Source organism: Marmota monax, unplaced genomic scaffold (genome assembly GCF_021218885.2).
Source record: "Marmota monax isolate L192 unplaced genomic scaffold, Marmota_monax_Labrador192_F-V1.1 WCK01_AAM20220418_F8-fsc00333, whole genome shotgun sequence".
Taxonomy (NCBI): Eukaryota; Metazoa; Chordata; class Mammalia; order Rodentia; family Sciuridae; genus Marmota; species Marmota monax.
In genome coordinates this window covers 806,190-830,314 of record NW_026694397.1, presented here as the reverse complement: position 1 = coordinate 830,314, position 24,125 = coordinate 806,190, and the positions used below count along the sequence as shown (strand labels likewise).

The 24,125-nt window shown below is 39.7% G+C and overlaps 1 protein-coding gene across 1 annotated transcript; it reads right to left on the bottom strand.

The window, feature by feature from the left end:
* Window positions 1–3,860: 3,860 nt before the first annotated feature.
* Brs3 (bombesin receptor subtype 3) lies at window positions 3,861–8,446 on the bottom strand. The gene is made up of 3 exons (XM_046468122.2): window positions 8,013–8,446; window positions 6,097–6,448; window positions 3,861–4,579 (listed from the first exon to the last, which is right to left on the bottom strand). The coding sequence occupies exons 1-3, from the start codon at window positions 8,444–8,446 to the stop codon at window positions 4,160–4,162; spliced, it is 1,206 nt and encodes a 401-aa protein (XP_046324078.1). The 3' UTR covers window positions 3,861–4,159.
* Window positions 8,447–24,125: the final 15,679 nt, after the last annotated feature.

The window sequence follows — 24,125 nt, the reverse complement described above, 5'->3', positions numbered from 1 at the left end:
TGGTTGACTGTTTATTTTATAAATACACAACACGTTTCTTTTTTAAATATATTTTTTTCAAAAATTGTACACATTGCTGAAAGTGAAGGGGTCCATATTTTTTAATTGGGTGGATATTTATTGAACTACTAAGTGCCAAGCATTATACCAGGCTCTGGCGGCAACAGTGAATAAGACAGGCACAGTTCAAGGGAGAAAGACTTGGAAAAGCTGGTAAATGATATGGTAGGAGAAGTACAGGATGTTGAAGAACAGCATACTTAAACTTTTGGGTCTCTGCACCCCTTTACACTCAAAAACTATTGGAGACCCCAGAGAGCTTTTTTAATAGATGGATTATGTTTATCAATATTTGTTGCTCTAGTATTAAAAATTCCATTTAAAAACTATTAATTCGTTTAAAATAATACATTATGTGTAAACATGAGTATAATAACCCAGACTTCAGAGTGGGGAAAAGCTTCCCAGAATAAATTATTTCTACTATTCCAGTGACCTTTGCTTATAAACAGAGGTTGTGTGTAGATTCTAGAAAACCCTGGTTCCACACATACCAGCAATGTGAATCTAATTTCAATCATAATAGTGTTTTTAAAATAGTAGTTTGGGGAGCTGGGACTATAGCTCAGTGGTAGAGCACTTGCCTCGTGAGGTGTGAGGCACTGGGTTCGATCCTCAGCACCACATAAAAATAAATAAATAAAAAGATACTATGTCCATCTGTAACTAAAAAAAAAATTAAAAAAATAGTAGTTTGGGTTTGTTTTTGTTTTCAATTACATTTTTTTTTTTTTGTATCATGAAACTTTTCTGGTGAGAACAATTAGTGAACTGAATTTCCATGCATTTTATATGGGTTTTCTTAGACTCCTTTAAATATTGCTAAAGGTTTCTTCCTGTATCCAAAAATTGTATATAGCTGTTTCTAGCAGTGTTATTGGGCTCCTGTTTCATTCCTGAATTTATAGTATAGGTGATTATATGCTCCTTACCCTGCTGCACATGACAGTGAGTGCCTGCTGTACCTACAAGCCCTTCACAAGCAGGCGAATATTCCTTATGCCTAAGTCCCATGTCACCCAGCCACCCTGGCCCAAAGACTGCCCAGAGGTCTGTGGGGTGACCTGGCAGGTTGGGTAGCAATGTGTTGTAGACTGGGTTCGGTCGTCAATAAGAGCTTCCCCCAGGAAGATTGAGTATAGAACACATGGGTGTCAGACTAGAGCAGAAGCAAGGAGACTCAGAAGGTAAAAGGAGCAACTGAAGCAGCATTAGTTACTGATAACTGATAATAATTGAGCAGTGGAATTGGGAGCTAAGCACGTTTGTACCTATGATGCCATTCTCTTTCCTGACAGTTGCTGTGGTCTATGAGCCCAGGTTCCTCTTTGTGCTTTTTCTTTTTATATTTGTACAGAATAACTCCTAGTAACAGGTGATCTGGAAACATCTCTCTTTGCAACCTGTATTTTTTTTAAAAAAAAAATTGTTTTGGCAAGTCACAGAAACACTCAAAGTAACAAGTAAAACGGGAGTCTATGAAGATAGGTGGTAGCTCCTGAAACTCCAGAGCACAATGGACATGGGTCACATAGATACTGCTGGGCTTAGGAAGAGGAATCTAAATAGCCAGCTTCTCTCTGAATAGTTGCTTCATCCTCCTCTCTCTGACCTCTGAAAGGGGTGATCGTGTGGTACTCCTGGCCTAATAGAACACAGCCTTTGTGGTAAATAGAAATACATGAATTTACCAAAATAGAGAATCCTTGGCCAGAGAAGTCATCTCTCTAGCCTAGGAACTCTTTCTGGAAAGTTAAGGAACTATATCAAACTATATTTTGTAAAAATAGCCTCTTCAAGGCCATTCTGTTCAGGAATGTTCTTGTCCCCATACCCTGTAATCTCAAGACTTAGTAGAAATAAAAAGACTTCCTTCTGACAGATTGATGGATCCTTGACCTAAGATGGTTCAAATTGCAGAAATTCTTTAAACTCAAATTTGCTATTTGCAGCAGGCACACCAGTGTTAAATGTAACACTTTGAACTTTTATGACAGATTTTCTTGATGAACATTATTTTGGTTATACCTAATTTTGGACTATGTTTTCATGCTTTATAGTGTATTATTATAGTCCATATCCTAGATCTTGGGTGAGGGAAGACTGAGCAAAATTGAAACATACATGAAGTTTGTTGGGCACATGTCCCACTTCTCCACTATCTAGGGCTCTCTCCAAAGAAATGAAATCTTCCATAGGAACATTTATGGTATGATAAGCAGTAGTGTGAAAGAAATTGTGGATATTGTGGCCTACTTGTAAGGTTACCTCTGACAAAATCTGTTAAAAGAGAGACTACCCGCTCTGAAAAAAAAATCAAAACAAAGCGATGAATTTTAACTCCAATTCTCCAGATAGGGATAGGAGGAGGTTGGCCCCCTATAAAACCATTTAGGAAATTATTTTGTATCAGATACTAACTCACTTGGGGATTACTAAGAATGAAAATAAAGAAATTTCTGTGATCTCTGGTTTTATGAACTACTAAAATGTTCTCTTGGCTTTTGTAACCTGGTACTTTTATTGTTTCTAAAATGTTATGCTTAGTAAAGATGTAACTTTTACTCAAAGTGAGGAAAATGGTAATATTTTGGAGTTATGTGACTTGAAAATAGCATAGATCTTGGAGTTAAAATGTGTTCTTAGTTATATTCTGCCAGAAATGCTATTTTTAAAATATGAATTACACAAAGTCATTTCAAACTTTTATTTCATATTTGTTTCCCCCCGCTGATTACAATGTCAACTTTAAAACAATATTAATACAATATCAGCACCCCCACTTTAAGTAAACCAGTTTTACAGAAATTTAGTCTATTGTTGATATATATCCCCTTTTTGAGCCACATCATTAGCAAAAGTTCACAACTACACAAGCCATTTAAAGAAAGCTCAAAACTACCGAAAGCACACTCAAAATTCGAGTTTTTTAAAATACAAATTTAACTATCTATAGTGACAAACATAAGCTTTAATTTACTTCTGAGAATACATTTTCTGAAACCACAAATCTACACCTGACAAATCTATTGACAACAGTTTTTAAAATGACAGTAACAAGCTTATTGTGGTAGCAAGTAAGAGCAGAGGATAGAAGATCAGATTCTTCCATCTGATTTCCAGGGACACAGATTAATTATGTCATACTCTTACAGGACTTAGGCACCCATTGAGTTTAATAAAATCAAGCAAGAAAATGATCTGATGATGGTTGCACATCCAGGTGTTAGGGATTTCTGTGTGGTACTTCTACATGTTTTTAGAAAGAGGGCACTGCTTACCAGAAGGAAATCAGTTTCCTTAAAGGAAGAATTTCAGACACTGGCAGGATTGCAGATGTTTTGACAGGGTCCCTTAATGACACCATAAAACATGTCCATTTATTCTTCTGCCTGTGAATAAGGTTAATTCTTCAAAATACTTGTGGAAAATAACTTTGCCCAGTTATTAATCGATGATAGTTGTAAGTAGAACCACAGTCAGTTAAGTGTTGACCCAGTAAAGCAATCATCGGCTCCAGACCCTTACTCAGTATTCACCTCCAAGCATTTGCATGTCAATTGCACAGATTTATAATGAGATAGAGACTAATGGAAAAGGGCAGTCACTCTGTGAAGATTTTTTTTTTAAGAAAACTGCTTAAGAGACATTTTATCTCTTTTAGATCTCCTTTTCATACACAAATTACAATTGTAGTTGCTATGTTTATACCACATTATAAACACAAACACAATTTTATGACAATCACATATGAGTGTGAGAAATTCTAAGCATCAGAGAAGCAGTGGAAACAGTGGGTTTTTAAAGTTTGGTCTTGTTTCTTTTGCCTTCCCTCCTGTTCAGCCTCCCTTACATTCACTGGCATATGCAAAAGCATTTTTTCTATACTTAACTGTCTTCATTTTATTTAGACAGGCCAAAGGCGTTACTGTTTGTACTCTGAAGAAAATCATGGTTTGTCTCTCATTAATAGGAATCCTTCACTCCTAAGATTCCAACACAATTCACAAACAACAAAAATCTGGACACCATACACCTATTCACAGCTTAGAGTTGGATACACACTTTGGGAGGAAAAACACCATTTTTAATTGAAAAGCTAGACTGTGTCCTCTTCCTTCTTCATGCTGCACCCACTGAACAGGGCCACACTAATTTCAGACACCTGTGTGCTCCCAGTGCCAGGAACTGGGACCCTTCCCATCACAGCCAGATTGTTAAGAGGGGTAGCAGCAGGAGAAGGTTCAGACAGCTCTGGCTTGCAACAGAAAAGCTGAGCTTTAAAATGCTTCTGGAAGGTTTTGCTCAGCCAGTAGAGAGCAAAGGGGTTTACACAAGAATTGCTAAAAGCCAGCACCCGAGAGAAAATGGTGACAATAAAATGGATGGCAGAGGGATCTACATAGTTTTGGTAAGTGAATGAGTGGTAGAGATACAGTAGGTGATTCGGCAACCAGCAGAGAGCAAACAGAGCTACCAGCACCAGTACCGTTTTGGCAATTCTCTTCCGGGATTCAATCTACGGGGGCGGGAGAGAAAAATGACACACAAAAGAATCATTTAGCTGGCAGAGATTTTTTTTCAAGCCAGTCTCTATAGATTTACACAGAAATTTACAATTAACAAACTGGTCTCCCTCTGAACATGTGGTGTGAGCTAACTGTCTGGGATGTGCCAGAAGTCAGCCTGTGGCTACAGAATACTGGCAAGTTAATTGGCATGTTTACCCGTGATCTTGGTCTCATTAACTCTATTTCAGAGACCTCCCACTGGCCCCTGATTTAAAGATACTCTAGGACGTCTCCATTTAACTCAAGGAGTGTGGTGGAATTCCCAGCAATTTTATTTAATTAAAACCCAGGAAAGACACTATACAAAACTGCTTATGCTACATCAGCAGAGGCTGACAAGGTTAGAATAATCTTCTAGGATTCATGAATGTTGTCATGTTGGTATCCAAAAAGTCTCTAAGGGCTGGTGGTATGGCTCAATGGTAGAGTGCTTTGCTAGCATATGCAAAGCCCCAGATTTGATCCCCAGTACCAACATGGGGGGGTGTTATTTGTCTATATGGAAGTCTAACCATATAATCAAAGGACTAAAACCAAATGTGCCAGCTTTAATATATAATAATAATAATAATAATACTATGCACATTTATTTAAAAGAGAAGTGAACCAGATTAAGTGAAGTTAACCCTTTGGTCACAGTCAGAACAAAGTTAACTGTTTCACAAAGCATTAAAATGCAATTTAAGCCTCTGAGCACCACTGTATAACTAACTGAATGAACTAGCTCCCCAAAAAGGCACAACTCTCCTCATATAGATCAGAAGGTAAATGGAATTACCTCCCTGTGTCCCAAGGATAGAAACCCTATGAAACTATATTTTGGCAGTATCTATTTTCTTCTGTCCATATTTATATGAGGAGACTACACCTGGCTCTGGCAAAATGATTTTAATTAAGCTTCTGTGAGTCACTGTGTTCTCTTGCCACTGCCTTTTCATCCAGCTGCCCCCCACCCCACCCCACTGCAGTTTGCTCATCTGTGTATAAATGGTTTGCATTGAATAATGTTATGGGTTCTTGCCAGTTCTACAATTCTGTGCATTTCTATTATTCTATTACATTGTCTAAAACAAAATATGCTTTTCTTTATAATCTCACCTTATGTGATGTTCCTCATTATTCCATGGGGTTTTAGCTCTTCACAAATTTCAGCTGTCCCCTCTCTATTAATAATAATAATTCCACCATTTATTTAATTCATACTCTGCACAAGTAGCTATGCTAAGTGTTTCGTCCATATCATCTAGTCCTTGTTTACTTTTTACAGATAAGGAAATCAAAGCTCAGAGATGTTAAGTAGCTTGCTCAAGATTACTCAGCTAATATGTGATAGGGTTAGTATTAAAACCACAGTCATAACAAAAATACTGCTACTGAATTTATGCACAGGTAAATACACAGTTGCAGAAGGAGGAATTTTGCATATAAATTCAAACTATTTGTATGACTGCCAATTAATACATACCTGTTTGCGGGCATGGCTTTGTTCCTCAGTAGGTATGTTCAAGGTGCTTTTGTAAAGAGTCCTAGCAATCAAAGAATAATAGACAGAGATAATCGAGAGTGGAATAATGTAGAACACTAAGAAGCACAACAGAGAATGTATTTCTTGCAGGAGCCTTTCAGAGACAGGGTAAGAGGCACATGATTCATATGTTATATTTTTGTCAGGATCTCGAAAAGTATACACATTTGAAAAGATAGCCTCTGGTAAAGCAAATATCATAGACACGATCCAGATGCAGCCAGCTTTTGCACAAGTCTTCAGGATGGCATTGGAGGGCTGTCGCTCAAGTGGCTTCACAACTGCTTTGTATCTAGAAACACATAAGCAAAAGCAAGGGTTAACATAAACACCAACATTATAAACTCTTAGGGTTAGAAGTGACCTTAGCAGTCATCCAGTTCTACTGTGTAAACAAATCAACATTAACTGACTAGAATTGGTTACGGTTTCAAAGACACATAATACACCCCAGGATTTTATTTTTATGCTAATCAGCTATTCCCTTATTCACTCCTATGAGATATTGCAGATTTGCAATTTTACATCTAGACTCTCTATTTAGAACAAATATTTTCCACTATGATTTTATGTGTGATTGAGAATAATTCACTACCTCTGTATTGCCTTAAGTGTTCTAAAAGCATTCCTTCTTTATAAGTGACTCATGTTAAACTGAATTAACTCTTTTCTTCGTGAGTGAGCAGTCTTCAGTCTCTCTAGAAAAGAATTCCAGGGACTTACAGCAGTAAAGAGGTGAGGGTTAATTTCTTCTCCATTCATAAGTGCTACTTTGTTGCCTAAACTGATGGATGGAGTGGGGAGATTTAGGACAAGGAAAGAGTGAAATCCGAAGACCTGTGCCTGTACAAATGCCTCCTCATTGGGAAAATCCACTATAAAATATATAGCCTTTATGTGAGTCTGCCCTCAAACAGAATATAAGACTAGTCAAAGCAAAAATCCAAAAAAGACTCGGAGGAAAGCTTTTCCTCCTCTCAGATGCCAGAATCGGAAGACGCTATTCCTTCTGGTACTGCCAGGCATTGGTTACTTACAGGCTTCTTGCAGGCTTTTTAAACACCACTTTTAACATTTGGAGACTCAATTTTTTTTCATGCTTTCACAGTTATCATTCTACAATAGGAACACAGAAAAACACAGTACTTAGACTGAAAACATCCTAACACAAGAGTCCAAACACCCTGATGGTGAGAGGTTCTCACACACTCTCTCCATAAAGCTCCGAAAGTCAATCAGGATTAATTTATTTCTCTGGAAATGAAAATGTCACTGAATGCCTATGGAGAAAACAAATAGAATTAAGTGATGACATTACACTGAGTTATCAGGGAGTTGAAAACCTCACCGTTTTTCTGTCACTAGCTAGTTTGTTGAATTTCAAATAAATTAGCTGCATGTTATCTCTTTACCTTCCTTCCGGTATACAGTAATGCATATGTGGTGGATTTCACACCTATGCCGATGTTTTCATGTTGCCTATATTGTACCACTAGGCTGCACTAATGTATAAAGCATGGATTTTTTTCTTTTACACCTGCAACAATTTGCCTTACTTAAAAGCCGGAGGAAAATAAAAACACTATTCCGTATTCTTTCAAGCAAATAATTACACTTCAAAGAAAATAAATTCCCCTGAAGCATATATTTTCATCGTCTCCCCAGATGCTAATGCCGGAATGTTAACATTTTTACACCAACTTTCATTTAAAATGCCACCAGATTTTCCAATCTTACATCCAGGTTACAGAGCGTGAGAAAAGCAGAATAAAAGCTAGTAAATGCTAAGCACAGGCTTTTCTTTCTTTTTACCTAAATCCACATCCTTGTAAATAAAACAGAGAAAAGAAACTCACCTGTCAGCGCTGAGAATTGTTAATGTGAACACCGACACACCAACAGAAGTGAGCCGGATGAAAGAGAGCACCTTACAACCAATTCTTCCGAACAGCCATCCCTCTGCAAGGTAGTGGGTTGCATCCACTGGCACACAAGTCAGCAGAAGTAAAAGATCTCCAAAAGCCAGGCTGGTGATGAAAATATTTGGAACTGTTTGCATAGATTTGGTCTTGAAAAAGACTTTGATGAGAATAGCATTTCCAAGGATGCCCACTGAAATGATCACAGCATAAGTGATATAGATGGCACACAGTGCTTCTATTCCTGGAGAGTTGTCTCCGGTCCGTGCTTTATTTGTGGTATCGTTGGAAACGACAGAGCTTGATGATTCTGTGTCATTTGTGATTGAAATTAAAGTCTCATTAGGTGACTGAGGCTGCCTTTGAGACATTTCTCCTGGAGACTGGCTGTGTCTTCAATATTTCATCTGCTCAGTTCAAATGTAGTTGATTGTCATGCCCAGTGCCTACCTACGTCTAGCAATGAGGTGGTATTAGGAGAACAGAACAGAACAGAATGGAAAGAAAATCCAAGACATCCGGATACTCCTTCCCTTCAGTTGTTCTGTGACTCCCAGCATGCTTGGCTAAGCGCTTACCAATCTGGCACTAGAGAGTGGGAGGTGGAGGATGGAGGAGTCTTATTGGTGTTCCTGTGACATAAGGGGAGGGAGGGGGCTGAGGAAATGCTCTGCAGTTGCTTATTCCTCCTTGTTGGGTAATCCTTTGATTAATTAGCTTAATTAAGTCATCTTATTGTTTATTAGACTCACCCTGACCTTATATCTAACCACCAGGTCTATATTGACCTTGGCGATTTTTTCCTAAAAAAAACCATCACTTACCCCTCTACAAGTACGTGGTAGTCTAATGCATTTTGTTTTACATGAAAAATAAGTGTAGGAGTCCCCCTGAATCACAAACTTGAACCCACTCTGCAAGATTTAATGTCAGAGAGATGCTCAAGCAACAAATCCTTCATACCTTGGCAAGGCTTATAACACCTCCAAGAAGCAATAATTCAGGTAACCCAAGCTTCATACCTAGCTCTGACATATGGTAATTCCCAACCTTGCATATTTCCTGGCTGTGTTGCACCATTTTAAGGCAATCTTTAAAAGATGAAAAATCTAGACAAACTACCAGTTGCTTTGTTGCTAAATGTCCTAATAGAAAAAATTTTACCATTTGTTTTAATACCACATTTCAAAAAAGAACTGTTTAGGGATTCTCTCTCTTAAAATGGTTAAAATTACCTGGACTTATTCCCAAACGAAATAATACAGAACACCACCACTTGAGATCCTGATACAATAGGATTTGTTAGAATGAAAATCATTATTTTCAGACAAGGATATGCCATAGATTACTCCAGAGATGAGGGGCAGGTATGTGATGTTTACATCAATTGAAGGAAGTAGAAAATTAAGCCCCAGCAAGAAAAGCCTCCTTTTACAGAAAATGGGGGGGGGGGGTGCTTGGGAATTAGATGCCAGCAGTTTGAAGGCAGCTAATAATAAAACCTGCCACAAAATATTCTCTGAAACTATAAAACTCAATGGATATTGTTTTAGTTAGAAGAAACTTGGCATAGTAAGGTATTTATAAGTATAACCATATTAGAAATTAATCTAGAAAGTGCAATGAAAAGCAACAAATTATTTAGCTAGCTGATGAAGGGGGGAAGCAAACAGGCTGTTCTTTATACTAATGAATTCGGTTCAATAAATTGTACTAAGCAAAATGGATGAATTATATAGATGACCTAGTTAATTTGAGACCCTAAACCATACCTATCCTCCTCCCTTTAAAGAATTATCTCCACAGTTCAAATTACTCAGCTAAATATGTGCTTTTGATGAGAATGGGGTAAGGGAATGTTTGCATAAGCCCCAATCCCCATGCTTTTCAGTACATATGCTCAAGAAGTTTTATGCCCTGAGCAGGCTCTTTAAGATTATCTCTACCCATCCCCTCCCCCAAGAAAGGATCTCTAGAGTTCACATCTTATTCTCACTAAACTAATGATGAATTTCCTCCAGGATTCCTGCATATCATTTAGCAAAGAGTGAACAGTATCTCCCAATTCACACCACAGCTGATATTCACACAGCACTGTTTTCTAAGGAACAAATGCTGGCATGTGATTTCTGAAATCATCTGAATTCCCAAGATCTCAGTGATGCTCTTAGCAGGTCGCAGCCATCAAGGTCCTTTGCCTTCCCCTTCTTCCTCTGATCAGGCAGAGGTCAGGAGAGAGCTGCAGTATTGAAGTGGTGGGGTGTGTGTCTTGGATGTATGGGGTGTGTGTCTTGGATCCCTGGAATTCCAGATTTTCAAAATATCAGAAATGGAAGTGATCTTAGGGATGATGAAAGCAAATTCTCTCATTTTGCAGAGACAGAAATGAGGTACAAAGTGGGAAAGCATCTGATCCAAGGTCTCATGCACATTCTGTATTGGATTTTCTTTCCATTGTGTTCTGTTCTGTTCTCCTATTTATCTCTGGCTTCTAAATGGTTAAAAATCAGTGACAGGAGCTAAAAACACTCAGTTCTTGTCAAAGAGACATATTTTCTCATTTGGCATCATAGACTTAGATTTTCTGCATGTTTTATTAACCCAAGAACCAAAGATTTCCAAGCTAATCAGACATTCATGATAGATAACTCACCCCAAAACTTAACTACACCTAGTTAATCATTTGTAATTAAGATTGTGGAGTACTTAGGCTATACAAAATGATGAAGTCCTTTTTTTTTAATTTTAGAACATAACTGGTCAACATTATCATCCAGGCTTTTCAAAACCAACAACTTGGTTACAGATTAAACAATTGAAAAACAATCCTAATGTAGCTTTTAACTCAAAGACATATTGCATTTTGAACAAATAAATTAGTAGTTTCCTGAAGTTGGATTTCCTGGTTTTTCCTAGTTTAGTCAGTTCATGTTGTCAAAATCTTTTTTTGAATTTCCAGGGAGCTAGGGTCATAGAGGTGCTGAAATAGCCTTCTCTACTTCCAAGACAGTGGAAAGAACAGTTATAAAGTGAGCTAGAGAGAGGTTACAAATCTGGCTCCAAGTTTCTCAGCCAACAGTTAAAAAGGAGAAATTTTAGCTTCCATCAGAATTACTAGGAAGGCTTATCAAAACACGGATTGCTGAGTCCTGTATCCGGAGTTTCTAATTTGGTAGGTCTGGAGTGGGACCAAACTTTTACATTTCCCACAAATTCCCAGGTGATGTTGCTGCTGCTGGTCAGGAACCAAACTCTGAGAACCACTTATTTAGGATCAAAGTAATCCAGTTTGTGCAAGAGAATTATACTTTCTCTATATATTAGGTTGAAGGAATATTTCTATGGATCTTCATTGAAGAAAAACACATTGTATGAGGTGATCAATGTGCCAAAAATCTTCTAGGAGGTGACCCTCCTCTATGGATCTCCATCCCTGGTAAGCCAGATTTGCTGAACTCTTGGGTAGCTCTGCTCAAATGGATGAGGGAGGCTTGGAGTGATCTTCCTAATGGGAAAAGATGAACAGGATAAACCTTTTGCCTCTGACACAAGCACAGAAACTTTTTGTATATTTGAGACTGAAAAAAATAACTAGAATTCTCAGTTTCTAAGACTCTCATTATAGAGGTTCCTTCTTTTATACTCTTTTGCTGGGAAACAGGATGAATTTTCATAAAATCAACTGGGTTTTATTAATTTTAAGAGGATATAATTTGACTTGTGGGTGTATTTGGATCTATGTAATAGTGATTCCTATTGTCACAGAGTTCTGTTCTCCTTCATAATTTCTTGCCCCCAAATTTCTTGCTTTATTAGTACAGTTTCATATACTGACATTACTATTCAGAATGGTCTCTACAGAGAACAAGTAAAATAAATACAAATTGCAATGGTGGGTGTTGAGGGCCACAGCCGAGTAGGGATGATGCATGGCATTTTTGTCAGAAGTAGCGGTTGAGAGGTGACGCCAGCGAGCCATTAAGATGATGACTTTTGAGTTCTCGCAGAGTTCCCGTTGAGCTCTCCTGGGGATTTCCTGAAGAGTTAGCGTTGGTTGGTGAAGTTCCGGTGGGGAGATTTCCAGTTGGTGGTTCCTGGAGGAGCTGCGTGTCATTCGAGAGAGTTCCCTGGGAGCGTGTGTGGAGTGTGCTGGTGGAGTTCAGAAATAAAGTTTGTTCCTGCTTGAGTGGCTCATGATTTGTGCCCAGCCAGACTGCGGCAGGTGAGCTGTACTAGGAATGGAAATTCCAATTGAATCCTTTAAGTGGATTTTTTTGTTGAAGGCAAATTCTTACCATGATTAAACCTAAGGTTTCCTGAAAGTGGACATTCATGTAGGCTATTCCTAGATTTAGGTGACTGATAGATGCCTTTATCTCCACCTTTGTCCACCTCCACATACCTAATCTTACATACTGTGATTAATGTGAAATTCTATGATTATAACAGGTTGTTAGAATTTTGAATTAGATAAAATGTTTAGACTTTTTGAATATTGAGGTACAAATTATGAAGTAGATGAATTCATCTCTTAATGCATTTCGGTCTCTCTTCTCATTAATCTTCTTTCTTTTCCAGAATTTTTTTCTCACACACTCAATCATGTTTTCCATTCCCACATGAATTACTTTCAGCCTAATACTTGTTAAAACCATTAAGATGCTTCAAACCAATGAAGAAAAGAATTTAACGTGTGGTTCCATGATTCCACTCCTAGACATCTATCTATCCCAAATAAATGAAAGCATATGTTGACACAAAGACTAGTATACAGATGGATATGGAAGTGTTCTTCATAAAAACAAATTGTAAGTAACCCAAAAGTCCATCAGTTAGAAAATAAATATACAAAATATTTATTAAGACTGGAATACTATACAGCCATAAAAATGACAAATTTGCTATGTGTTACCATATGGATGCATCCTAAGCATATGCAATGAAAGACATCAGACCTACTATATGATTCCTTAATATAATATTTCTAGAAAAGACAGAACCGTAAGTGATTGATAGCATATCAGCGGTTACTTGGGTCTGCAGTTTGGGGCAGGGATGACTGCTAGGGTGGACAGGGAAAATTTAAGGATGATGGAAGTACTCTCAAGCTATGTAGTTTGTTGATGGGTGCATAATTGTATACATTTATTAAAATTCACACTCTACACTTAAAGTAGGTGAATTCATGATATGTAAATTATACGTCAATGAAGCTGAAAAAATGTGGGAAAATGTAAGCTGGGGACCAGGTGCCACTGGGGGATAGAGGTAAGACATAGCAGTATCACAGAATTCTGTCAGGAATAGAATCCATGCTCTTCAGAGAAAGATGAGAAGACTTTTAGCACCTGCTCTCAAAGATCTTAATGAAGGAGAAAAGGAAAGGACACAAACAACCATAAAATATGAATTTCTCTGGCTTCAGCACACACTTGTTCACATGGGGTGTTTAGCTTCTTGTCAATCCTTGTCTGTAGTTTTGGGCTAAAGTTTTATTAGGGTCAGTGGCAATTATTGAATGCTTAGGGTTCTGTCATAGGGTTTCCCCTGTGATGATAAGCAAAGGTATTCCTCCCTGCACTGTTGCTGTTCCACTGGGAGCCCTACACTCTGCCCTATAGTCTCCATGTCACTCTGCCAGGTCTAATAGCTTTTTCCCACTATTTCACCAAGCATAGCAGTTCCTCTCCACTGGTCTTCTGGGCACTTCCAGTATGACAAAGTATTATAAGGCTGCAAGTTAAAAATTAGTTCTTTTATCCATCAATATCCAAATTACAACAGCATTGAGGGCCCCTCTTAGGGTTTGGTTGTGAGATGTCCCCCAAAAGCTCACATGTGAGACAATGCAAGAAGATTTGGAGGAGAAATTATGGTGTCATAGCCTTAACCTAATCAGTGAATCAATTCCTGATAGGATTAACTGTGTGGTAACTGGAGGCAGGCGGGGTGTGGCTGGAGGAGGTGGGCATTGGGGGTGTGGCTATGACGTAGACATTTTGTATCTGGGGAGTGGAGTCTCCTGATCATCATGTGAGCTGCTTCCCTCTGCCACACTCTTCCACCATGATGTTCTGCTTCATCTTGAGCCCTGAGGAATAGCATACAAAATATTTATAAGACACTGGAATAGTATACAGCCATAAGACACTGGAATAGTACACAGTCTATGGACTAAGACCTCTGAAACTATGAGCCTACAAATAAAGGTTTCCTCCTCTACAATTGTGCTAGCCAGATCTTTTAGTCACAGCAGCAAAAATGATGACTAAAACAACCCCCTCCCCTATTTTTTTCCTAGAAAGAATTATAATGATGCTCGTCTTTAAACAGAACCAAGAATCTCTAGGGTTACTTCCACATATCCACATAATCATAACTCGTCCTGTGATTTGTTTAATTCAAATCTACTGAGTGATTGGCAACTTAGTCTTTCTTCTTGAAATGGACTTCACAATTGCTGACATCAAGGAGGTCCCACTTATTGTTCTCAGTTGACTGACTCTATTATTGCCATTTATATAAATGAAGAAGCTAAAGTACAGAGCAAATCAAGTTATCAAGTTCTAGGAGTTTGGGCTCCTAACTACTACCACAACCAAGCCACTAGCTTTGACTATTTCCCGCATAGAATGCCATATTAATCCATCTTCAAGATGGTTTCTCAAGATGTAATCTGGTATTCTGTCAGATTCAGGCCACAGATATCCTAAAGATAAACTACTCAGATCCATGAGTACCCTGACTCTTCAGTGGCTTAGATACAGCTCTTGCCTTGGAGAGCATCCACCAGGAGTCCAAAATGAAAGCATGTACCTCCTTCCAATGAACTGAACTGCTTCTATCTCTGAGGAAAGTATCCTCTTAGAGTAGCACACTTGTGCCTTTTCTACAATTTGGCCCCATTGGGACCACCCTGGGCCTTTAGACATCATTTATACTGTTGAATTCAGTGATCAATTTTGGGAAGAGAAGGGTGGGATGCCATCTATTTTGCTGCCATGAGACTTCTTCATCGATGTGATTATATACCCTAATGGAGCACAGGCATACATCCAAGGAGGCTAGGCTGGAGCCAGATTCAGGTAATAGTCACCATATTGTGCTACAAATGGCTGCTTCCTATTGTAGACTTGGGTTGTGTCTGATTCACCTCCCCTTAGGAGACTTTGTCATTACCTCCCTCTTAGGAGCCTTTTTCTCTTGGGAGGCCCTCACTCCCACCATTCCCTTAGTGTTTCTAAATCTGGACAAGGGCCACAACCTAGGCTCCAGCTAGAATCCATGCCATAAACAAGATGGAAATGAAATTCTTTTTTTGTGCTTCAAAAGAAGTTAACACCAAGTAGGAGGAGGGTTGAGGGTTCAGGAAAGGATTCCTGGTAGGGTCCATTTTTTTTAGAGGAACTGTGAAGGATTTAAGTGGGGGCCAGAGAAGAAATCAAAAGTAAAAATAAATAGAAAAGACACAAATGTGGGAGTCTATGGGGTTTGTTTAGGAAATGACAATCCAGTTTTGCTAAAAGTGTGGGTGTGAATAGGGAAACAAGGTGAAATAATCTTGGCAAAGTAGATTTAGGTTGCCTTGTGGAAAATATACGAATGTTATGGGATGAGTTTGTACCTCATTCAACATGCAATAAATTATTTCAAATATTTTAGCAGGACAGTGAGTGATCTGGACCCTGTCTTTGCAACCTCAGACCAGATATCCAGGGAGCATTCTCATATATTTTGATTGACAATTTAGGGGTACAAATTGCCACACTTACTTACACTTGTGGTTGGGCTATGTACTTCAGTGAATTAAAGTGATGCCCAGGTCAGCTTGGCTACTACAAAAGCATACAGGGAACACTATGTCCCTTAAGAAATGTGCTAGGGTCTGGGGTTAAAGCTTAGTGATACAGCACTTGCCTGGCATGTACAAAGTCCTGGGTACTATCATCAATAATACATCTACACACATACAAAAGTACACTGAACCATACCTAAGAGGTACCTCATTATAGACTGACAATGTTCCTGGAATGATTTCTGAGCATCACTTTAACCTGCCCATACCTCATCTTATTTTTTTTAATTAATTAATTAATTAATTAACATTTGTGGTGCTGAGGATTGAACCCAGTGCCTCACATATGCTAGGCAAGTGCTCTACCACTGAGCCACAGCCACAGCATCCCCACATCTCCTCTTTGACCACACTATCTCCAAATCTTACTTAGTTTTGAGACCTGATCCTGTTTTGCTTTTCTGTCCCATTATTGTCCTGTCTGGCCCAGTATAAGCAGTGTTTATTGGAATATAGTGAGGAACTAGATGAGGAGGGGCTTCAGAAAAAGGTTCGTAGGGCCCAGTTGTGATTAAAAGTTCTGTATCAAATATTTGAAAAAAAATCCTATCATTATGTATGACTATAATGCACCAATAAATATGTGGAAAGAGGGGAAAACTGGTCTGTTTTCTAGAGCTATCTGCTGGGGGAGATAGTCCACTTGGTTGTGAAGGGAAATGTCCTTGCTAAAATAAATTAGTAGCTAAGTTCAAATATGAAAAGCATTAAATTAACTTTTCTTTGTCCTCTTCTTAGATCACACAAGTCTTACATTTAGGAGGAATAGGTACTACCTCAATGGCCTGACTTGAGGTAGAATAACAGCTACCAGATATTGAGTACCTACTATACGCTGGGTGATATGTATTCTTTAATTTAATTTGGAGACATCTCTGACAGGTAAATTACATTCTTTTTGCATTTTAGAGGCAAAGGATATACGGTTCAGAAGGCAAAAGGATTTGCTTAAGGTCAGACACATCTGTAAGTGGAAGAGTCAGAATTCAAATCCAGAGCTTTTTAGTATCAAGCTCCATTTTGTTTTTATTCATCTACAAGACCAGACAGAAAAGGAGGAACCATAAAGACAAACTGGAAGCAGAACAAAATCAGATACAAATAATAAAAGCTGCTAATGAGTCAGTTCTGGAGCAGCCCTTTTCTGTGGAGGCACCTCATGCACAATTTAGGAACAGGTGTGGCTGTTCCATTCTCAAGGACCCTGACCTTTCTGGATGATCTTAAACTAAGATTCCTTTGAAACTACTTTGGAACCTTCCAGGACCTGGTGGGCACTTCTGACTGGCTGGATCTGGCCTGGTTGCTATAAGTGAGTCCTATATTGAGGAGGGCATTAGACAATATGGCTAAGCAACTAGAGCTTCTATACTGACTCCAGGAGGAAATAGAAGAATATAAATTGGACAGTATGGAATATATGGCATGGGAAGCATGAAGATCAATGACCCTTAGTTGCTTCAAGGGATTCTTCCAGAACCTCACAGTAACACTCCTCCCTATGTTTTATCCAACACTAGTTTCCAACAACTCCCCATCTTGAGAGGGAGATAAAGTATATTTTGTAAATTATCAGAAGAAGGACTTGGGTCCAAGTTCAGAAAAGCTTAAAAAATAGGGCTTATCATCTAAAATTAAATGCAAAGACAGAGTCACAAAAGTAAGAAAGGTAGTTTAACCTGAGCCCAGAATACCAACCTAGACCTCCTCATACGTCCCTTTTCAAAAAGCCAAGACTGGTCATATGGACTTGAGGGTGGGACCAAATACATAGGTGGGAAACCTGTGGTCCTATAAATGGAGACAAGATTCCATAGTTTCAGATATGACAGCATCAACACTGACTCTCTTCCAGGTCATGCAAAGCCTTTACAGTCTGGTACAAGAGAAGAATGAATTTCCTGGGCTTTGTTTACCTCCAGGACAGTTGTTTCTTGGAAGACAGACTTCCAAATTCTAGGGATCATGTCCATGGTGTTTTCATTACTAAGTGTTATTTAGGTGTCTAAAACATATTTCTAGCAAAACTGCAGAGGACCTGAATAATAAAACATCATACACCATGAAACACAAACGAAATATCATCCATAGAAAAATAACCATGTAGATGAGCTGAGCTAAGAGTTGTGACTAATAAATGCAGTTTAAAGCTCTGGAGATGCACAAAAATAATAAGTGGACCATGGATTCCTGACAAGCAAAACAAATGACTGTGACACTGTGAATTTGTAATTAAGCTTGAGTTCACATTTTCTTTTTCTTGTATTGCTTTCAGGATGCCTTGGTTTTCACCCTCTATGCTCTCCTTCCAGCCCAGTGATGTGGTGAATAGCTCTCTGCATTGCCTAGCACATGGAAAGCAAAGAGGCAAGCCCCTGTCTGTCCTCCGTGGGGAGGATATATATGGCCTCGGCCCCAGCAAGGGGCAGTCAGGGAGAGGGAGGACTAAGAGTCCACTGCCCAACCAAAGCCACCCTCACCAGGACATGGCTTCCCAGTGGAGTGCTGTTAGAAACCCCCAGGCTTTCCATCCTTCTTCCTGCTTGGACTCAAGTGTTCAAGAGGTATAAGGCCCAGCAGGCAGCTCTGTTCCAGAAGTGCATAGCATACAGTCAGGAGGGTGTGTGGACATTGTTGCCAGCATGAGTCCCTTGGTGCTTAGTTAAGCGGGGTCCACAGTGGACCTGAGGCTGGGGAATGAACTTCCCAGATGAACCTGAGGTTGGCTAATAGGCAGAGTGAGGAAAAAGCTGCCAAACAACACCCTCCCACACCCCGTTCCAATTCCCCTTGGCTTTTAAAAGAATGTATAACAAGGTTTTGTACAAGGACAATGAAATGAACTTTTTTATCTCTCATACACCATATATTTGATTGCACATCAGTATGCAAAGTTACTTACATAATCTCAAAGATGATCTCTTGGAAGATCTTGAAAAGGATATATGATCACAGTAACCATGGTACTAAAGGGGGATAAGTTGGTGAAGCTGGAATGAAAATTTGCCACTATAGCCATTCTAGAGTTTTCTAGAGTCTAGCTTCCACTTGTCCCAGGACTGGTACTTGGAGGTGTCTGCTTCACACCATTCTTTAACTCTTGTTTGCATAAAAGTAGCTATGTTTGGCCTTACATGGAGTATGGTATGCAATTTAAATAATGTCTTACTCTTTCTGCCATGTCTACTACGGACAAGGGGACAAAAATCTTTGTTTCTAAAATGATTAAGCCAAGACTAATCCTTGAATCGTTGTCCATGACTCAATGGCATGCGGTAATGAAGACTTGAAAAGGATTTGTGGGCATGACTTTGAGAAGTATAAAGCAGAAACTGGAAAACAAATATTCAAACTTTTCCTAAATTAATTCATCCTCTTTACAAAAGGATGAATATACTCTTTCCACACTCCTTTACTCTATTTTCTTCTCTCTGCCCTAAATCTAGAATATCAGACTATTCAGACCTTTCATTCTCTCTTGCATAGAAAGGGCAGCTGAATTTGTGCCTTTGCAGAGGCCAAAATACCATCAATTTTTCCATTTGTCTAGAGCCCCATCTACTTCCAGTAGAAGCAGTTGTGCACCAATAAGTCAAAAATCATCTCCCCTTACTGGCTGATCAACAAAGAAACCCAAAGGGAGACTTAGAGGGAGCTGGGGTCTAGAGAATGCAAGAAGTGGTAGAAGAAATATTGCTACCTTGTAGGGTCTAGAATCTAGTTCACAGGCCTCTACTACTTTGTGGTCTCTGCAGATTTCTTCTTTCTGAGGGCCTGAGATTGAACAGCTGTGTTAGGGTCTCTACAGAGGCTGAGAACTGTACATACCCTCAGCTTTTCCATTTTCCCAGACATTTATCTATTTTCAATAGAAGTAACTGTGCACTGATTAAAAGGGGTTTTGATCAAGAGATCTTCTCCCTTGCTGAGTGTCTAGGAGGAATCCCAGAGGGATAATGGGTTGAATGACCAAGACAGAGAGGTTTGGTATTAGTTTATGAGACAGTAGGAATAGCAGACAAAGTTGTTGCCCTGTCCACATTAGATTCCCCTTCATAGGGATCCTCTGCTCTGTCATGGGAGGGCACTTAGTATGAAGACCAGACAGCAATCTCTGACACTGATTCTCTGTAGCATAGCAGAAACCGTGGAGAACATGTTTGGTCTTGAACACATGATATAGGAGATCCCTTTTCTGGGATACAGCAACTGTGTTTTTGCCTGTACAGAGGCATGTGCCTGGAATTACAGCTTTTCTGTCATCCTTAAGCTTTATCTATGTATAAGGAATAAGGGTGGGTGGTAATTTGTGGTAGAAAAATGTGCATCAGTAGTGATTCTTGCCTTGTGCTCTGGACTGAAAGATAGCTCTGAAGGTGTTATGCCAAAATGGTGTAGACCTGTTTAGGGATTTCTGAAATCATTCTGTGGATTGGTAGGAACAGTAGTGAAAAACTTGTTGCCTTTTCCCCTGTGCCCCCCCCCTTTCCATATTTTCATTTTTCATGAGCCCCACAAATTATGTAGCCAGTCCTGTGGAGCTGCTATGGCCTGGGCCCTGAGGTCAAGGAGGAAACTGTACACAATGCATTTCCTCCCTGCTAAACCAGGTTCCATTTGGGATATGATATACATTCTTTGGGACTTGATTTAGCCATGCCCACCCATCTGACTGGTCAGCCACAGCCCCTTCTCCAGTGCCCCTTGCCCTCTCCTTGCTTTACCAGGGACTCCACTCAGACTCCCCATTCTTGGGCTTTTTCAATGTAGACCTTGTCCTCAGCTCTTTACAGATTTCTGTACATGCCTTAGGTCAGCAGGTGGCATTTCCTGGTTGGATGAGATGAATGTGCCTTATTGCTAACTATGAGGTTCATTGAAAGACTGACCCACTCGAGAAGCAGCAGGAATCAGGCAAGGTATTTCTGCATGATGATTTGTGATGAACAAGCAACGCTTGGCTCAGATTCCTTGGATTTTGTGGACCTGCTTTGCACTGTGTGTTCCCAGCCATGTTTCTGTGCAGCAAAGCAGGGATGATGAATCAACACTTCCCTGGGGTTCTGCTGGCACTGAGAAGAAGAACCACAGGCAGGATATGGCCCAGCCCCTGAAGTGCTTAGAAAGACTGATTCAGGAGGCTTTAGCCCTCTGTGTCTGCTTGGGAATAGGGGAGTAGAGGTCATGGTGTAAGTCCAACATTCTATTCTATTCTATTCTTTGAAATATATATATAATTTTTAAGTTGTTCATAGACCTTTATTTTACTAATTTATATGTGATGCTGAGGATCAAATCCAATGCCTCACAAATGCTAGAAAAGCACTCTACTACTGAGCTACAACCCCAGCCCTCTCTTTTCCTTTCTTTCCTTATATCATTCCATTCTTCCTTTTTTTCCAGTCCATCATCCTTCCACCTATCCTTCCTTCCCTTTTCTTTAGGTCTGTGAAATTGACTTGGCCTCTAGAACACAAACCTATAACTCAGGATTAGGTACTCTGGAACCTTGCTAAGGGACCAATAATCAGCCTCCAGGAAAGTAATGACTTTCCCTGGTAGGGGTGGCATGTATAAACTGTCTTTGGTTTTGTTAGCTGTGGCTGGTGCTCTGGTCACATTGACCCAGAGCCAGATACTCTGATTAGGTGGGGCCTCTATGCTTTAAAGGGAACACTATTCTAGAACATTCTCCATACATGGTCTTTGTGCTGAAGCAATAGGGAATCTTGGTGGGCTGACTTCTGGGCTGTGATTTAGCTGCTCTGGGCTATGGTGGCGGAGGAGCATCACAAGAGAGACACAGTGGGATCAGGTAGGTCTGGGGATACTTGGTGACACTTGGGTGTGTTCTGCTTTTCTTTACTTCAGACCTGGAGTGGAACCAGAGCAGCAGGCAGAGTATGACTGCAACAGGCAATTGGTATGTAGGTAGTGGAGTCAATGTCTGTGCCAGAGGATATTGGAGGCTCTGAAGGAGGGAGAGAGGAGGGGTGCTGGGGCAACAAAGAACCTGGTGAGATACAGGAGAAGTCTAGATAGATTGACAGGAAACTGTGAACAGATATCAAAATTTTGAAATAAAATTTTGTTCCCTGGCAGACAAGTCAGCAAGAGTAAGGCGGGTATTATGATGTCACAACAGAAGGACACAGTCCATGTCTTGCTCTTGGCTCATTAGCTAGAAAAGTATAGTGACCTAAAAGATTTGGAACAACTCTCTTGACTGCCGGTGAATGCTGACCCTTGCTTGTGCCACATTCTATTTACTTGTGTTTTACCTGAATTGTAGGATCCCTGAGCATGAAGGCATGGCCTCTCTATAGACACCCTTTTCAGAATGAAGTAGTATAATGTTCCACATAATCCCCAGTTTCCTCCTAATAGTTGCCCTGTCTGCAGTGACTCCCCTGAGGCAAACTGCCCACAGAGAGGGCTGACATGGCTATGGTAGGCTGAGGTCCATATTCACTTATGAGGATAACTACAGAAGTCTGAAGAAATCCTAAGAACTTATGCTGTTATGTCTGCCTCTGTCTCTGTCACAAAGACCCAGATCTTCCTGGGTTTAGTGAGACCTATCCTTGGTGTCCTGTGGCAAAATGTTTGATATAGTCTAGTCCTTCACCTCTAAAGAGGCCACAGGACATCTGTGCCTATTATAATGCAAAACTGACTGCACAGGAGCCAGAGAATTGTTATGGCTCCAGCATCCCATGCTTGGGCCCTGGTTACATTTAAGACAAAATTACCTTACCTAGATGCCATTGCAAAATTGAAAGCTAAGGAAGGCAGTGCTGCTTCAGAAGACATAGGCTGGAACTCCCTGGGAGAGAAAGCCTACCGCTGTAAGCAAGAAGAAGGGGAAATTCCAGAGGCTTACCCCCTAACCAACCACAAAATGGCAAATAAAGGGTAAGAAGTACAAAATGAAACTTAAGTTCTGACCTTGTTGGAAATTCACAATTCAATTAAGGCTTACATGCAAGGGAAGAACAAAAAAAATGTGCTGATTGTCTATTATATCTCTTCAACAATGACATGACAATCAAAGTCCTAGGTATGAGAACAGGCTCAAGGGAGAGACATAGATCCAATGACTGGAACAGATGTTCAAGGAAGCCCTGGTTCTTGGGATGGGGTATGTGTAGAGTGGTAAAGATCAGAAATTTGCAGTCTTTCCACTTACTCAGAGCAACCAGCAGGTGCCAGGTGCAGGTACAGTGCTAGGTGCTGGGTCTATAGTAATGACTAATACAGCACGATCCCAGCTGTATAGTCTACTCATTCTGGCTTCCATAGCAAAACACCATAGACTGGGTAGCTTAAATAGACATTTTCTCACAGTTCTGGAGGCTAGTAGTCTCAGATCAAGGTGCAATAGGATTGGTTCCTGATAAGGGCCCTCTTTCTAGCTAGTGAACAGTTATTTTCCGACTATGCCTCCACATAGTAGAGAGACAGTGGGGGGATGAGCTTTCTCTTGTCACTTTTTGTAAGGACACTACTATCAAATCAAGGCCCCAGACTTATGACTCATTTAACCTTAATTGCTTCCACATAGGCCCTGTCTCCATAATAACATTGGGGTTTAGAGTGTCAATGTATGAATTTTGGAGGAACATAATCTAGTTCATTGTACTAGCAATTGTAAAGTTGATGAATAGAAATTGCTTGAACTCTAATATTAATTGTGTAACTTTGGGCAAATCATTCAATTCTTTGATTTGGTTTTCTCAACTTCAAAATGGAGATGATAATATTTATCTTCCTGGATTGTTTTGAGGAAGTGGGAGCTCCTGGGTTTCCAAATAAGAATGATTTAAACACAGTCAAGTTGGAGGGAATAGCCAGCGGAGTTTATCTTGAGTATTGTGGCAAATAGTGTGCTTCTTCATTCTGGATATATTTATTTGGAGTTATTTTCAAGGATCTTATGGAGATAGTAGAGAAGGAGTAAAATCCCCATCCCTCAAACCACCCCTTGAGTCAAACATTTTGTAAAAATAACACAAAAATGACATGTGTGAAGATCTTAATTCCAGTGCCTGGCACATAGTAAGTAGAACCTTAACAAAATCTAATTCAACAATTAAATCCACAAGACTGGACTTATACAACCTTGATCAGTAGGTTGGGCTAGATTTATAGTGGTTCTTAGTCCTCACTAAATATCAAATTATCTGAGATCTTTT

Coding starts and splice junctions, on each gene's coding strand:
- Brs3 (XM_046468122.2), bottom strand. CDS start 8,446: ATGTCTCAAAGGCAGCCTCAGTCACCTAATGAGACTTTAATTTCAATC. Junction 6,449..8,012: donor ACAATTCTCAGCGCTGACAG/GTGAGTTTCTTT, acceptor ATGTGTTTCTAG/ATACAAAGCAGTTGTGAAGC. Junction 4,580..6,096: donor AAAGCCATGCCCGCAAACAG/GTATGTATTAAT, acceptor CCGCCCCCGTAG/ATTGAATCCCGGAAGAGAAT.